At 35.7% G+C, this 17641-nt stretch overlaps 1 protein-coding gene across 2 annotated transcripts; it reads left to right on the top strand.

The window, feature by feature from the left end:
* Positions 1 to 486: 486 nt before the first annotated feature.
* Positions 487 to 16959, top strand: LOC111056232 (D-2-hydroxyglutarate dehydrogenase, mitochondrial). Of its 2 annotated transcripts, XR_005570924.1 has the most exons (7): positions 487 to 566; positions 2682 to 2875; positions 4982 to 5150; positions 9789 to 10075; positions 11554 to 11722; positions 14549 to 15202; positions 15351 to 16959. XR_005570924.1 is itself a non-coding variant. In XM_039424778.1 (6 exons), the coding sequence occupies exons 1-6, from the start codon at positions 524 to 526 to the stop codon at positions 14806 to 14808; spliced, it is 1122 nt and encodes a 373-aa protein (XP_039280712.1). In that variant the 5' UTR covers positions 488 to 523; the 3' UTR covers positions 14809 to 16959. The 2 variants fall into 2 exon arrangements, 1 of the variants encoding a protein (XP_039280712.1); XM_039424778.1 differs by having other exon boundaries at positions 488 to 566; positions 14549 to 16959.
* The last annotated feature ends 682 nt before the right edge of the window (positions 16960 to 17641 follow it).

Genomic DNA, 17641 nt, shown 5'->3' with positions numbered 1-17641 from the left:
CTTTGTAAATAGACATTTTGTCTACTGGTATTGAGGCCGGAGACGATATGGTCCCTGATTGAATTGAATTGAATTACTGCCTTTATTTTCGTAGAGAGCGAAGTTAGGGCGCAGTCGGCCCTCTCTTACACTTAACTCTCTATTACAAGATAACAATACAAAAAAAAAAAAAATACAAATATTATAATAAAGAAAAAAAATATTACAAACAATATGAAAAAAACAAACAATATCTACTTATTTGAAATAAAAATAATGATTGACATTATTTAAAATACGGTAGCAGTCAGGGTGATTTCTGATGCGGCTACTAGAGTATTTACACATTCTTTTGAAGCAACTACCAATTCTCAACCTTACCTCATTATTTTGTAACAATTAGAAACCCTCAGCTACTTTTCAAATTCCAATTGTCATTTTCAACAAATTTAATGCGTTTCATCTATCAACTAAACTTTATAAGGTATAGAATCCTTAAAAGTACAGTAAGGTATTGTGAACTGAATTGAAAGTCATCCTTTCAATGTCGCTTATGAACAAAGTCATAGACATAAATCCTCTTTCAGGTAGGCTATTACCCCTAGGCTGGCCACTAACATGCTGTGATGACCGGTTAGGGTCATCATGCCAGTATACACATGTTCATCATGCATGTCTTACTGGTGGTGGTGGCATCTCACGACAGGACAAGTGTGTTGGACATGTTTGTACACACATTCTCGTTATGCATCAGCGAGAGGTTTCGAACAAAAAACAGTTGTTTGACAGCAGCTTCTGACATAAAATGAACATCCAATAACAATAAATAAACCACTGGAAAATCACAAATTATAATGATGGAAGATTCAAAAACCCAACCTCTAACATTTTTGTTTGACGACGTGTGTACACACATGTTCAACACACTTGTTCTGTTGTTAGTAGTCAACCTAGTTTACTATTTCTTTCTTCACATTTCGATGTTCTCGATCCAACATAAGTTTTCCAAATAAATGAGAACACACAATCTGGTAATGCTATTAGGTCGGCTGGTGGCTCAATTCTCAACGACAGACACAAAACTCTCCGATTGAACTGGACTGGAATCTCATTCATGCCGACTGAAAAGACGACTCGTGTGGCTTGGCGCACATTTTATTCAGACTATAGTGGGATACATTCCATACAGTGAGCATTGTTTATGCAATCAATGCATGAAGGAATACTTTAAGTCGATCACTTCAATTCACTTGAACAAGATACATACACGCTTTATTTATAATATGACTCCAAATGTGAATTTCTCGCCCTATGAGAAGCTTACACATCAGAATACTCTTCTGATTTGTGCGCTTGCCAGCTGATTCTCTGTAACCCCTTTAGTAAATCCTTCTTAGGGCCCATCACGACGCTCACGTTTAGCTTCAGTCTTTTGCTCAAGCAAAAGTCGGAGCATGTAAGTCGTTGCGTCTGGATGGTAAAACTTGTGAGCTCGAAAATAGGAAAACTGACAACATAAGACGGATGCGTGTGGACGCAAAATAGGAAAACTGACGACATAAGACGGATGTGTGTGGATGCAAAATAGGAAAACTGATGACATAAGACGGATGCATGTGGACGCAAAATAGGAAAACTGACGACATAAGACGGATGCGTGTGGACGCAAAATAGGAAAACTGACGACATAAGACGGATGCGTGTGGACGCAAAATAGGAAAAATGATGACATAAGACGGATGCGTGTGGACGCAAAATAGGAAAACTGACAACATAAGACGGATGCGTGTGGATGCAAAATAGGAAAACTGACAACATAAGACGGATGCGTGTGGACGCAAAATAGGAAAACTGACGACATAAGACGGATGTGTGTGGACGCAAAATAGGAAAACTGATGACATAAGACGGATGCGTGTGGACGCAAAATAGGAAAACTGACGACATAAGACGGATGCGTGTGGACGCAAAATAGGAAAACTGACGACATAAGACGGATGCGTGTGGACGCAAAATAGGAAAACTGATGACATAAGACGGATGCGTGTGGACGCAAAATAGGAAAACTGACAACATAAGACGGATGCGTGTGGATGCAAAATAGGAAAACTGACAACATAAGACGGATGCGTGTGGATGCAAAATAGGAAAACTGACAACATAAGACGGATCCGTCTTTTGCTTGAGCAAAAGACTGATGGTAAACTTGAGCGTCTATACCGGCTTTAGTCATCTTAAAGTGTATGAATTCAGGGCTACTTACTTTTATTTATAAAATAGAATTATAGTACCCTTTTTTGAAATCAATAGAAAAATAGATTAAAAATACAAATTATAACAACTAGTTTCAGTCATCCACACCATCTTCAGGTTTTAGTTTTAATAGACCTTCTTAGTCTAATAAATTTATTATTTCCACTACCTTGTCCTATCGTTTTTCCATCCTATCATACCTTCCTTCATCCCATTCTATTATACCTACATTGCCTTCACTTTTCCTGATTCCTTTTTCACTCTCTCAAAGATTGTAGAATTTCTTAGTAAATGGGTAACCATATACAATCCTCCTCTATTTTGCAGCACAGATCCTCAGTTAGTACCTTAATTGATGTTAGATTTATAGCATGTATCCATTTGTATCTTTGAATTGTTATCTGGAGACTTATATGTGTAAAGTGAATAAATAGATTGAAATGGTGCAGGTACTCTGACGTGCGAGGCCGGTTGCGTCCTGGAAAACCTGGAGAACAGGCTGGAAGAGCACCAGCTGATGATGCCCCTGGACCTGGGTGCCAAGGGCAGTTGTCACATTGGCGGCAACATCTCCACCAACGCAGGTGGTCTGAGGCTGCTTAGGTACGGCAGTCTCCATGGCAGTGTGTTGGGTGTCGAGGCGGTAAGTCACTTTATTTAAATCAAATTTTTCAAAAATTTAATGAAAGCACACTTTTTTTTTGGTACAGGACCATGGTTTCATGACCACACAGGTCACATTTTCAAGCTGACCTGAACCAAATTAAACTTCAGAATTTGACAATATATGTGTGTGCTGTTATCTCATTATGGAACGGTTCTACAACATCGACAGTGACACAGTCGAAATTTCAAATTTTTCAAATGATGTTTAGTGAATCATAGTTTAATGAAAGTCCTACCAATGTAATAGGGCTTCCACACTCTTGCCAAGTGCTTACAACTAACAAGTGCTTACACTAGTAGTTCTGGAAACAGTAGACCTCGCGCAGTTATAAACCACAGTCTCCTCTAATTCTGTTCATCAGAGTAAATTCTGTCCTGTCCTGTCGTGTCGGCGAGATATCGGTGTATAAACGACTAATGGCTGTTTGGGGTGTTGTATCGACAATGCTAATAATTTGATGTAAACAGCTATTCTGTTATCATCAAAAACCTACCGAGTTGAAAGCAAAGTCGGGAGAAAATTCTATGCTTCTTCAAGTTATCAATTGCATGCATCACTGCATTCAATTAAAAGTCCACACAACAGCTGTGTTTTCAATAAGTTAGTTACATTGAGATATTGAATTGCATGCAATTTATAATCCACTCGAAAGCTGATTTATGATGAATAATTCTATAGTTTGATTGTTACTCTTATTATATTGGCGTATGAAGGAGGCTCCTTTTCCTTCTATATTATCCTTGAAGTGCAAAATTTCCAAAAACCTTGCTTATAGGTCGACGCGAAATTAAAAAAGGAACATACCTGTCAAATTTCATGAAAATCTATTGCTGCGTTTGGCCGTAAATGCGGAACATAAATATAAACATATAAACATAAATAAAGAGAAATGCAAAACCGTCGACTTGAACCTTAGACCTCACTTCGCTCGGTCAATAATGGTTACAAATGTCGACGAGCGTTAGAATGTGGATGGCTCATATGCCAGCGCTCGCCTTCACTGTTGACCAGTGAAAAAAGTCAGAAAAAACATTGTCTATCCTAATTAAGTGAGATTCACTTATTCACTTGAAACTGTCAGAATCCCTCTTAAATAAGACCGATGTTTCCCATTCAACCGACGCTAACAGTTTAGAATTTTAGAGTTATTACTCGTTGAAAGAGACAAAAATGAACAATTGTTCTTATTCATTCAACAATTTATTGAATTTGCCTCTGACCCTGTGAAGCGCCAGAACCTCATGATCATGTTCAGTGAATCATAGGTCTAATGAAAGTCCTATGTAGTAGTTATTTATTTATTTATTTATTCTTATAGCTTTTATTGGCAGAGAGATCCATTTGGATGTTCTGCCTTGTCGTATTACTCAATGTCATTTCATATCAACACTCAAGTTTATAGGTTATGTATTGGGTTCTTAATGTTTTCTCACTAAAAATGTGCACTTTGACTTCCTGAGTTTTCATTTAATAAAGTTTAAAATCAAGAATACTTATTCCTAGACACAAATTCTCATTTAACAAGCAAAAAAATATACAATTTCGATGATAATAATGAACTGAAAATGTAGTAGTTGTTCTTCATCGATGCATGTCATTTTTTTTCAAGGGCCCACAGTAGACTGTGGTTAGTATTCCTGAAGTTCTTGAAATACGTACAACGTAAATTTTTGTCTTTTCTTACAAAACTTATTCATTCACCTTTTTTTTAAAGGTTAGCGATACTCGGTTATACGGTAAGGTAGAACAACCGTTAAGTCTCTCTACCAACAAACAATCAAAAGAAATGAAAACAGAGAATGTTAATCTAGTCCCAAGTAATAGAATACTTAAAATAGTCTCAAAATAAAATATAAAAAGAAAAATAGTATATTCAGTGCCGAATGCACAAAAATCGGGTAAATTTTAATCGTGATTAATTCCACGAGCACCAATCAGAGAAGCCGTCTTATCAAAAAGGCCTTCTCTAATTGGTTCTCGTGAAATTAATCTTGGTTAAAATTTAACTGGCTCTTTTGCGACCGGGCCTTAGTCTCAAGTAATAAAAAACATAATGAATAACCATTTTTCTTGTATTTGCAGGTGCTAGCAAACGGCGAGGTTATCGACTGTTTGAATGTCCTGAAGAAAGACAACACGGGCTATCATCTGCGACATCTGTTCATTGGTTCGGAGGGCACACTGGGCGTGGTCACTAAGGCCGCCATACACTGTCCGCCTCGACCCAAGGCTCTCAACTTGGCCTTCCTTGGTAATTTAAATCGCTACATTTGCAATATCCAATTGTTCATAGAAAGATTCGTCTTCGCAAAACGTGACAAAATATTAATATTTTCGAATAAATTATGTTATTGAAACGATATTCTAACAATTTCTATGAAATCAGAATAATTCGGAGCGAGAAAACGGGCAAACTCTTAATAGTCTGTGAAATGAACTTCAGATAATAGTGAAGTAATAGGAAGGGATATAAAAGTATTATTATAACTGTGAAGAACTACTAGAAATTGTAGTTTAGGAACTGTAAAAAGTATATTAAAATAGACCCTTAAGTTTTATAATTAACTAGCTGGCCCGGCGAACTTCGTACCGCTAAATAGTTAATGTATCTCATGACAAACTTTAGCTGGATGCACACCTTAGAAGGCGCGATGCGGCATTTTGCATCCAGGTGCTTCTTTCTTATATTGGTTTGAATGGAAGAATTCACACACACTGTATCGGGCATGGTGTGGAAAGGTGTGATAAGGCGATCTCCGTGAAATCAACACTTTGTATCACCAAGCCGCGCCTCCTCAGATGTGCTTAGTCTTAGCTTAATCTGATGCACTATATTTTATGAAAATTATCCAACAATCAGTATTTTATATCTCAATATGGACTTCCTATGTGCTTAGTTAGTTGTACAGCAGTTTGTATTTTTATATATAGTTGATGCAGCTTGCTGGGAAATTGAATGGCATATATCTCCTTGCTGCTGATTTTCCGTGCATATTCTAAATTTACAGCAATTCGAGTACTACGACCCAAGTTTGGACATCGTTCGCACCGCGGTATTATTATTAGAATTAAAATTTTGTGAATCAGTAGAAAGAAAATAGAAAAACAGATCTACCAACGGCTGTTGGATGACACAATGATTATAACAGCTGATTTTTATTTCTCTGTGTGGCCAGCTCACAAATATTTTCCCTTAAGGATTACAATCATGTAAACTTTGAAGGACCCTAGGAAAGAGTCCTGAAGTCGGATCATAAATTTGATAGGCCATAAACCTGCTCCTGAACATAACAAACACAGCTAAAAAAATAATCAAGTTCGGTGCACACATAAAAAAGTTATTGAATGTCAAAATTTGAGGCTCGATTTTTATTTATAATTAATAAATCATACCAGTCTATTTTGCCCAGTTTGTAAGTATTGAAAATCAATTAATAATAACATTAGTAAGTCTCTCTTGATAAAAAGCTTATATCAAGGAACCAAAATTACTATTGACACAGGATCCCACCTCACCGAAGAAATCGTGACAAACCAAGGTGTAAGGCAAGGTTGTAGCTTATCCCCATCTTTATTTAATATCTACCTTGACGACGTTATACGATGCTGGATGAATGAAGCTCCTCCTGGAATATGATTGGATCTGACAAGATATTTAATGATTTTAATGTTCGCAGATGACCTTGTTATTTTACAGAACTCTGAAGACAACTTGCGGAAGGCAATGTATGTTCTGAATAACATTACAAAGAAGTATAATTTGTTCATCTCAAAAAGCAAAACCAAAACACTGGTCTAGTGGATAGAGTGCTTGCGTAGCAGCCCGATTCACACCCGCTCATCACAAAAAGTTCTTGAACAGGTCACTCCCGTGTTGTTATCGGATGTGAACGTTAAACTGTCGGTTCTGGCTGAAGTATAACAGTGGTAAGGGCCCATTTACGGCTTAAATTATATATTCGGGCGAGGTGAAACTTCCGTGAGGAGCTCCCACCAATAAGAGACTTACTTCTTCTTCTTCTTCTTCTTCTTCTTCTTTCAAGGATTAGGCGTACACACCTGTTCCGGTTTCAAAGGATATAACTATTTACTCTACCATCTTTTCAGAGGTCTGCTAGGTTTTCTTTCTCTATCATGTTGAGGGAGCACTTATTGATTGAGAATTTGAATTTGACAATACGGTTAATATAAATATTTTATGAGTAAAAATGATCCACATGTAATTTTAAATATAGAAAGATTGCTTATCGTATTTATTTCAGAAGTAAATTTAAAACATTTTTCAACCAAGCTTTGCGCCCCCCTGAGCATTCAAGTTCCCCTTGGGGATCGTGCCCCACACTTTGAGAACCACTGCACTAGACCACGGATCACTCCAATTACTTATCGGTAGCCCTATTCGTCCATTCACAGCCAACTGAGCAGTGAGCCCCGGCCTCAGGACCGCAAAAATATCATTGCATAACAAGGTTCGGCATTTGGTCAGCCTGAGTAGAAAGTAGTGGAAATTATTATATTTTTCACTGCATACAGTAATGATTCAAAAAGAATGTTCCAATAATAACGAACAATTTTATTTGTATTAAATACGTTGCATGCCATTACACATCAAACTACTCAGAGAAGCATCACGTTTATGATGTTCCATGTGCCCTTCGTTTGAGGCTTGGACAACATCTAGACGGTAGCCAAATTCATCCCAGACTGTTCAAAGATATCAATAGATGCATAGGATACAGTAGCGAGGCGTGGAATACTCCACCGGTCATCGCAGCTCCCCCCCCCCCACTCAAGTGGGTCCAAGTTCCCTCTTTAAGAAAATGTTAGAAATGCTAGCAAATTGTTGACTTTTGAAGCTTTTGGAATACCTGAAAATTTTCCTCTGAAATCACATACAAAAGACAGAGAACTGAGAATTCTCTCCAATTTCAACTCTTGTATAATATTCAGTGTATCCTCACTACCAACTTTCCATTACTTACCAATTCTCATTACAACTGGAATTTCTTTCAAATTGATAATACTGTTTTCATCTCCCACTTCCTCCATGTTTCACACTTCACATTTGCTAATTCATGCACATGAAACACTGTAAAAAACGATTACTAACTCACACGAATAAGAATAACCTCACTTTTAAAACAATAATACAGTATTTCAAATGCGAAAATTTCCGTGTGAGACGTTGAAGCGTTAAAGCTGTGTGTGTAGAGACTGTGGGACGTGGGGATGAGGAGAACGCAGCTACCGAAAACTCTCGACACAAGCCGAGAACGCACGAAGCCTAAATACATTGCAGCCGGTTGCGATGCATTTCGAGCATTATTCAAATGGTCTGAAACCTGTGGACTGGGGGCTCTAGCTAAGGGCTGGAGTGATCCGCAAGCCTTCTGCGCTTCATATTTATATTGAGCGTCATACTCATCATATTCTTATAGTTTTTTTTTAATTTTGGAGTTTTTGAACATAATTTCGGGTTTTGAAGCCTACAAATGTACATTTAAGAGTTGAGATTATTTTTATATTTTTAGTCCAATTCCTCTACTCATCGCCGCATCAAACGATGACCAGACGCCTCGCCACTGATAAGTTACCATTTATCCATAGAAAGTAGGTCTTGAGGCGATCAGTGAAGTCGGTGTTTTCTCCATTTCCCGCACATCGCTTTTAAATTGATGACGTTTATATTCCGTACAAAATTACTTTTAACTTGGAGGAATATGCGGCGCAGAGAAACGGAGGGAGATCAGCTAATTACAGTGATGGATAGAGTCATAGGTGGAAGCGCAGATGCCAATTTGTCGATTAGAATCAGTCGAGTCAGTGCTTGCAGAGAGGAGACTTCGTAAGTTTAACATGAGCGCTTGAATACTCACTATAGTGAGGTCCACTTTATAATGGCAGTGTTTGATTAGCAATGGTATTGCTATCCTTGTCTATCATTCAACAAAGCTGATAGTGCTATCTCTTTCTCGCTTTGCTCTGTTCCCAGATCGGCTTTTAACAATGTAGAATAAATAATTAATTAACAAAATATTTCATCTCAATTATGTAAATGTATTATGGAATTATTGAAGAATATGATTGATTATTTTAAACGAGAATAAACAGTTAATATTACATTAAAAAACCTGTATCAGCTACCGTCTATAGAAGGCATTGGCAAGACAGTGAGGATCGGCAACGTTTATTTATTTATTCATTCATCATTTACAATCAACTTAAGGACAAAGAAACAGACTACAGTCCAAAACTTCTTTTCATCCCAATTCCATAAAATAAATTGTCCAAATGAAGGTTATATGCGACTTTCCAATTCTTCACTAATTTCCACATTGAAACAAAACACAAACACTTGAAACAATTAATTTTGAATTTAGAAAGATTAAGATCCAAATTGATAACAAATTTCCTTCTACTTGGTTCTCTACTTCTATTCTATTCTATTCTACTCAAAACTGTTAAATAAATATTAATTTGAAATATTTTGTTCCGAAAATTTGAACAATCTTCTCCACTAGAAGCACGTTGTTCTCCTATCTTTTCCCACTGCCGTTATAATGTGGACCTCACTATAGCAATTAGAGGTTCAAAACGGCAACATCGCCACCGTTGTATCCCTTCTGATTTCCGATTTATGCTTTCTCTGCTGCGCATGTCCATCCCAAGTCAAAATTTATTTTGTACAGTGTATTAATAACGTTGAACTTCAAATTTCCTCAGTAAGAACATAACCTATTTTTTCGAACATTAAATTATTTATCAAATTTTGGGAACAGAATAGTTTTGGGCTATGCCTGTTGTTCTATCCCGATCATATTCATATGATTTGTGATTATATCAACGAATAAATAAATAGTAATATTGATGGAGTATCGTTTTATTTTAGGAACGGACAGTTTCAAGAACGTGCTGAACATCCTCCAATTGGCCAAGAGTCGTCTGTCCGAGATTCTGTCGTCCTGCGAGATGATCGACGAACCGTCCTTATCAGCTGTAGTCAGAAATCTGGGCGTGAAGAGTCCCATAGGCCAGTTTCCGTTCTATGTTCTGATCGAGACTTCTGGCTCGCACACGGCTCACGACGAGGAAAAGTTGAATGCCTTTCTGGATGCTGCAATGGCCGAAAGCTACGTTCTAGATGGCACTGTCACCAATGAACCTTCGCGGATGCAGGTGAACTTAAAACACTATAAAAATTATCAAGTACCGTTTATTTTATAACTAGCAGGTAAGTTTTAGATATAATAAACATTATCGAGTACCCTTTATTTTATTACTATAGTGAGGTCCATGTTATAATGGCAGTCGAGAAAGATAGGAGAACAATGTTGCCGATCCTCTGTCTTGTCAATCTGTTACGTAAATACTGGTTCTTTAAATTTAAATATTTCAAGCTACAAGTTTCAAATGCTCTGAAGTGGACTGTATAAAACGAATCAAACCTTTGAGTTGAATAATATATCCATTCAGGAAAACTACATACAAAGAACATAGAAAATCAGAAAATGTACTCACCAAATCCCAAATCCAACATGTCGCGAATCGAATTGCTTGCCTACTTATATTTGAGGTAAAAGGTGGACAGTTGGATAGGATAGATGAGAGGAAGAGATAGGTGAAATTATGCAAACCGATCTATCCGAAATGCGATTGTTAAAGTTGGTTCCTTGCTGTTTTCCCGGTCTAAGATGAAGTTTACTGTCTGGATATATAAAACTATGACTTGACTATTGATAAAAACAAAAACTAAAAATTGAGTTCTGGCTTTCACTTTTCACTATTACGAAACGTGAGTAACTTTTCACGTAAAACGAAAATGTAATTTATGTACACGAATAAATGTATAGGCCGAATTTCCTATGACATTAAATGACACGAATATTTAGGCAGATTCAGGACGAATTTCCTGAATCTTAAAGCCTCCACAGGGAGTGCTAGCAATACGAGAGCTGAATTCACACTGACTGGCAAACTATCCAGTGCCTGGAACGATAAATTGATGAGTAATGGATATTATAAAATTATAGAAACTCTCCTGCCATCTGGCAGTCAGTGAGCGAATGAATACAATTTCAAATGGCCTCAACACAATCAATGCCTCCTATAGACGGTAGCTGATACAGGTTTATTGATGTCATATTGACGGTTCATTCTCGTTTAAAATAATCAATTATATTTTATTAAGCAAGAAATTATATTTTTCAATAATTTCATAATGAATTTACATAACTAAGACAAAATATTTTGTTAATTAATTATTAATTCTATATTGTTGAAAGACGATCTGGCAACGCGGATTATTATTCTTGTCGAATAATAGACAAGAATAGCTACATCAATCTTAATCAAATACTGCAATCAAACGTGGACCTGACTATAGCATCTATCCCAATTTCTCACATAGTATTCATATTCTCCAAGTTTTTATTTGGCAACTTTGCGGAGCTAGAAAAGGATAGTGCTATCTGGTTTGTCGAATAATAGACAAGGATAGCTACACCAATCTCAATCAAATACTGCAATCAAACGTGGACCTGACTATAGCATCTATCCCAATCTCTCACATAGTCTCAAGTTTCAAGTCTCATGTTTCACATAGTCTCATGTTTTTCAAGTTTTTAATTGCAATTTTTATCTGCTCATTTGAACAGGTTCTATGGCAGCTGCGCGAAAGGATTGCAGAAGCGCTGTTGAAAGATGGGCCGGTCTACAAGTACGACGTTTCTCTGCCTGTTGAACACTTCTATGGAATAGTGCCTTTGCTACAGGACAAACTGAAAGGCACTAGCGCTGATATAGTTACCGGATATGGACATATTGGTAACCTTTTCTTGTATTCCTTGTACTATGCAGCTCGATAACTGTTGAATAACTGGTCTCACTAGAATGCTGTTGTAATATAATAAATAAATAAACAAACAAATAAATAAATAAATAAATAAATAAATAAATAAATAAATAAATAAATAAATAAATAAATAAATAAATAAATAAATAAATAAATAAATAAATAAATAAATAAATAAATAAATAAATAAATAAATAAATAAATAAATAAATAAATAAATGTTTATTTCCCAAAAAAAACTAAAACTACAACATCAATTACACAAAATATTAAATGAATTACAATATTACATACAATAGTTAGTTACAAAAAATTCTTTTAATGTGTCCTCTACTTGTTTAGTTTTCTCTGTGTGGAAATTTACCCACTCCACTGTGGCGAACCATGTTCTAGAGTAGGTTTTGTTAGTTTTTTTGTGCGTATTATTAATTAGTTAGTGTTTAGTAAGTCATTAGGTGGTTAGTTGTTATTTGAAATAATGTTTTCTATGTTCTGTCTTCCTTTGCTCATCAACCAATTGTGTACTATTGTTTTGAACTTTCTAGGATGATTAATCTGTTTAAAGTTTGCAAGAAGTACATTATATAATTTTGGTGCTAAATGATTGAAATGTCTCTGGTATAGTGCCTTCCTTGCAACACTGGTGATGAGAAGATTCCTGTATCTGGTGTTGTGGTTTCTGGTTTGAGATGTTGTTGGGTTCTTGTGTAATCTGCATATTATCTCCTTGGAGTAAAGCTGTCTTGGATCCATCACGTCAAACTCATTGAATAGCTGGTCTGATGAATAGCTTGGAGGCTTCTGGTTGATGACCCTCATGATCAGCTTCTGTACCCTGAGGAGCGGTTCGATGTGCAAGAAGCTTGCACCTCCCCATCCCACAATCCCATACAGCATGAGGGACTGTGCTAGAGAGAATATCTAGAGAGTAAAAACTTGGATCCATATAACATCAGTGATGTCGTGTGCAAGGAAAGCTGGGACTCCAGTCGAGTATGGTTCTTTCATGATTCATGTATTGTGGAAACTGACTCCACCCAAGGGTTGTTTTTGTATAAATTGGAAAAGACTCACCGGATTTTCAGATTTTTGTCCCTTGATATGCCTCAGCCGGTAGAGCAGGTCCTTGAGGTTTTTTGGCTTCAGTATTTTCAGATTTTAACGATAAAAGAGTTCAAACGAAGTTTGAAATTATTTCTAAAGGAGGAGTGCTTTTATAGTCTGAAGGACTATTTTGATTACTGTAATAGAGTCAAAGACAAATAGTAATCATATACTAGATATAAATTTCATGAAAAATTGATGGTGTCTCGCTTTTGCTAGCACTTTGACTTGTCTGACGCCGTTGAAGCCAACCAGACTTAATATCTATCTATCTATCTATACCGCACGCAAATATTTCTCTTTCATTCAGTTTGAAATCACAATAATTCATTACAGTCAAGTTCAACCGCGCACTTCAACATTAAAAGAGAGTCCGGCGTAGAGTCTGGCGTAGAGTCCGGCGTAGAGTCTGGCGTAGAGTCTGGAGAAGAGTGTAGAGAAGAGTGTCCGAAACCAGCCGATACAAAGCACTCGGAGGGATGACGTAGCCAAAAAAGATAAGAACCCTCCCTTAAAGTGATGGAGGTGAGGGTTAAGCACCTTCAATCGAGTGAGATATTATATAACAAGAATCCCCATGAAACAAAATAAAACATGAAGCCAGAGGGGAAATTTAGAAAACACCTTTCCGAGAGAGGATACAATAATTATTAAAAATATAATTCCACAAAAACATTCACATTTATAATATTACAGAATTGAAAGAGAAAATCTTTATTGTATTAAAGCTGCATGAGTTGAAATAATAGCTGGGGGCACCTTATCTTATCAATAGTAATTGTTGCTCGCTATCCTTCAATTTTAGCTATGCCAGCCCGCTTGTGAAATGTGATGTCACAGTATCAAAAAATATTCCTTAATAAAAACTAATTGGATAGTACAAATTTTGTATGTACATAACGAAGCTGAAAGCAGTTGAAATTGTATCAATCCAGATTTACAATATTAAAATAATAAATTTTTGAAGATGTTTGCCAAAACTTGCATCATTGTTAACGTTTCATAAAAAACTTGATAATTGGGTCGAAAATGTAAACAAGTGAAAATAAATGTTAGTGATTTCTTGTAGCTTTCTGACAAATCAACTATTTCATCAATTAAATAATTATAATTATTGATTATTTTATCGCTGATATAACCTTTGGTTATTCCTTCTTTAGGCAATAATGGTTTTCCATCTTAAAAACAATCATATACCAGCAAATATCTAATCAGCAACACTCACTAAAAATTGTTCTATTTTAAAATCATGTTATTAGTTTTTATTGGATTGTATAACATTGGTCCGGTTGCACGCACTATCAAATTAAACCTTGATTAGAATGACGTCTTCCACTTCTCTCATTCGTTCTCCTAGAATTGGCTTAGTTTATCAAATCACAGTTAAATTAAATAGAATTACTCGCAACCTGGAGAATAAACAAGTTTAAGCTGAAAACAGTCAATGTAAATTATAATTCTTCTTCTTCTTCTTCTTCTTTTCTTCTTCTTCTTCTTCTTCTTCTTCTTCTTCTTCTTCTTCTTCTTCTTCTCTTCTTCTTCTTCTTCTTCTCTTCTTCTTCTTCTTCTTCTTCTTCTTCTTCTTCTTCTTCCTCCTTTTGCTCCTCCTCGCAGAGTATCGAAGAATTCTCATAGCATGTGAAAAGTTCACATTGAATATTTCTAATTAACTGATTGTGTTCGTTGTGTTGCAGGTGACGGCAACGTGCACCTGAACATCACGTCGCGTTTCTACGACCAACAGCTGGTTGATGACGTTATCGAGCCGTTCGTGTTCGGATGGGTGGCCGCACACAACGGCAGCATCAGTGCTGAACACGGCATCGGATTCAAGAAGACCGAATTCTTGCATTACTCCAAGAAGCCCAGCGCCATAGCTCTCATGAAGCAGATGAAACACCTCCTCGATCCCAATGCCATTCTCAATCCCTACAAGGTTCTGCCCGACAACTGAATCCTATCACTGAGCTCTATAAAATGAAATCATAATGGCATTGATTTGAAATCTATGAGATTAATCTTGAATCATAACGATAGCATATCCCATGGTACAGGTGAATTATGTTCCAAATTCCAAGCTAAGAATCCAAGAGAAACGATAGCATAATCATATTTTCCATTGTATAGGTGAATTATGTTCCAAATTCCAAGCTGAGAATCCAAGAGAAACGATAGCATAATCATATTTTCCATTGTATAGGTGAATTATGTTCCAAATTCCAAGCCAAGAATCCAAGACAAACGATAGCATAATCATACTTTCCATTGTATAGGTGAATTATGTTCCAAATTTCATGCTAAGAATCCAAGATAAACGATAACATAAGCATATTTTTTCCATTGTATAGGTGAATTATGTTCCAAATTCCAAGCTGAGAGTCCAAGAGAAACGATAGCATAATCATATTTTCCATTGTATAGGTGAATTATGTTGCAAATTTCAAGCTAAGAATCCAAGAGAAACGATAGCATAAGCATATTTTTTCCATTGTATAGGTGAATTATGTTTCAAATCCTAATCCGTTTTTTTTTTTGTCAACTCAAGCCAATTTCTGTCGACTACTATCCATTATTACTGTTTCGACCGGGTGACAGTGTACAATACCATTCTCAACTATGAATGATTGAGAAAGGAACAACAGGAAGGCCAAAAATGTTCCTTTCCCAGATTTGGATAAAAATTGTCCAAAAATAGGTTATGTTAATCACTTCATAGGTTTTGTCCAATTTTGTGTCCATAATATATATGTTGGCCCAGCCTGGTGAAAGTGCAATTCCAAGTTGATAACTTATCAATGATAAGTTTCTACTCCTACTGGCGAACAAGTGTTTCACTTATGCCAGTTGTAGTCTCCACCACCTGCCGAATAAGAATAAGATATAGATAAAAATAGAAATCTAAGTACCCTTGGAGTTTTTTTTAGTAAGAAAAAACGACAAGAGTAAGATAGTTGATATAGGTAGCTATTTAGAAGAATAATTATTATTTTTGTCCAGTTGTCACAACTTTGTATTATTTTTGTGTTTTTAAAGAAATAAATTGAATTGAGTTGAAAATTCCTTACGAAAGCCAATCAAGGCCAGTGCTGGCAAACCACCCATACACAGCTTGCGCTTGTCGACATTGGCCTTCCTTGGGCCAACATGTGGGTGCGGCATAAGAACGGCACAGTATTGATTGATTAGCTGCCTGTATTTAAATTAGTATTGTATCTTACAATCATTTATTCATTATGTAGTATATAGTATCTGTATGATTGAATACAGTATATAGTAACAATATATCAGTATCAGAGACTACCAGCGTCACATAGCTTCAGTCACGAAAAATAACTACGTGGACTATCGGCTTGAATTAACAGTAAAATGTAGATCATGAACGCCCTATACCATGGGATATCTTCTTATGCTTTCTTTTACCTATGATTCTATAGACTGACTATTCAAGATTAATCTTATAGATTTCAAACGAATGCCATTTTGAAAACCTCCTGCTTACACAAAAGCCTCTTGGATTCTAATCATGATTGAAAGCTTCGAGAACCAATCATACGTTTTTGAAAATAATGTTTCTTTGATTGGTTCTTGTGTCATTAATCACGGTTAAAATTTAAGAGGACTTTGGGCAACCGAGCCTTAGACTGATCCATATTTTTAAAGTTTAAATTGTGTCATTTTAGACACCATAGATTTTATTCTAGGTAGTGATTTAGATATAGGTAGATTTAGATTTAGATTTAGGTATTAGGTAGTTTATTTAGATATATATTTTCGAAGTTTATCATAGATTGTGCTATTTTGAAAACTATAATATTCTATTCTAGGTAGTGAATTATTTTAATTGTGCGTGACTTGAAAACCATATCTCGTATTTTACTATAGATAGGCCTAGTGAACTATTCCAATAGAATAGAAAAAGTCTTTATTCATCAGATGTAAGAAATACATTAGAACAGAGTCAATAAATTACAATATAAATATAAATAACTAGGCTAGCCTAGTATATATAGACAAAAGCGTTTCGTCAAAAATCAATGTTTAACTCTTGAGAAGAATACAGCGATAATTTGACCGGATATTCCTTTAAATTCTTTGCAAACATTCTTGGATCTTCTAATATTTGGAGACTGCTTGGTAACTTCACAAGACACTTCTAACCTCTGTATATGGTTTTTTTCGTAGAAAGATCTAATCTGTGCCTCTATTATACGACCAAACCTTGTATTATAACCGTGAGTGTTATTTCTCAAGTTTGTGTCACCAAATTTTTTGAAAAAGACTATAACATCATATATGATGATGTTTAGATCATTGCATGTCAATTTCATTCTAGATATTAGACTATTGAATCAAAATACAATATGCTCATCAGTCGAAATTTTTTTGAAGAATAATGGAAATATTCCTGTTTTACTAGTTAATTTAATATTGGCTCTATAGTATCTCTTTCCTCCAATGAAAACTAGCATTAGAATTTTATTCCGATCACATTTTTCAATATTCTTCTACTGATCAATTCAAATTTGTCTTTTACATTTTCTCAATGTCTTGCAAAACTTAATTTCATTACAAACTAAGAAACAATAATTAGTAATTATTAAACAATAATTAGTATGATAGTTATAGCACAGATAAAATCTGATGTATTGTACATCTGGTTCTAGTAAACAAAACCATCTACCTTAAATCAAAATATCGGGGACCGAGCTTCGCTCTGGAGTACAAAAGTATAAAAAATTTATTACGAAAGAAGAAATTATAATAACATTCATACAGAAATGTTCTAT

This window comes from Nilaparvata lugens, chromosome 3, assembly GCF_014356525.2.
Source record: "Nilaparvata lugens isolate BPH chromosome 3, ASM1435652v1, whole genome shotgun sequence".
Lineage (NCBI taxonomy): Eukaryota > Metazoa > Arthropoda > Insecta > Hemiptera > Delphacidae > Nilaparvata > Nilaparvata lugens.
This window is presented reverse-complemented; position numbering and strand designations above follow the sequence as displayed.

Coding starts and splice junctions, on each gene's coding strand:
- LOC111056232 (XM_039424778.1), top strand. CDS start 524: ATGTCGCTTATGAACAAAGTCATAGACATAAATCCTCTTTCAG. Junction 5,151..9,788: donor TCTCAACTTGGCCTTCCTTG/GTAATTTAAATC, acceptor GTTTTATTTTAG/GAACGGACAGTTTCAAGAAC. Junction 11,723..14,548: donor TACCGGATATGGACATATTG/GTAACCTTTTCT, acceptor GTTGTGTTGCAG/GTGACGGCAACGTGCACCTG.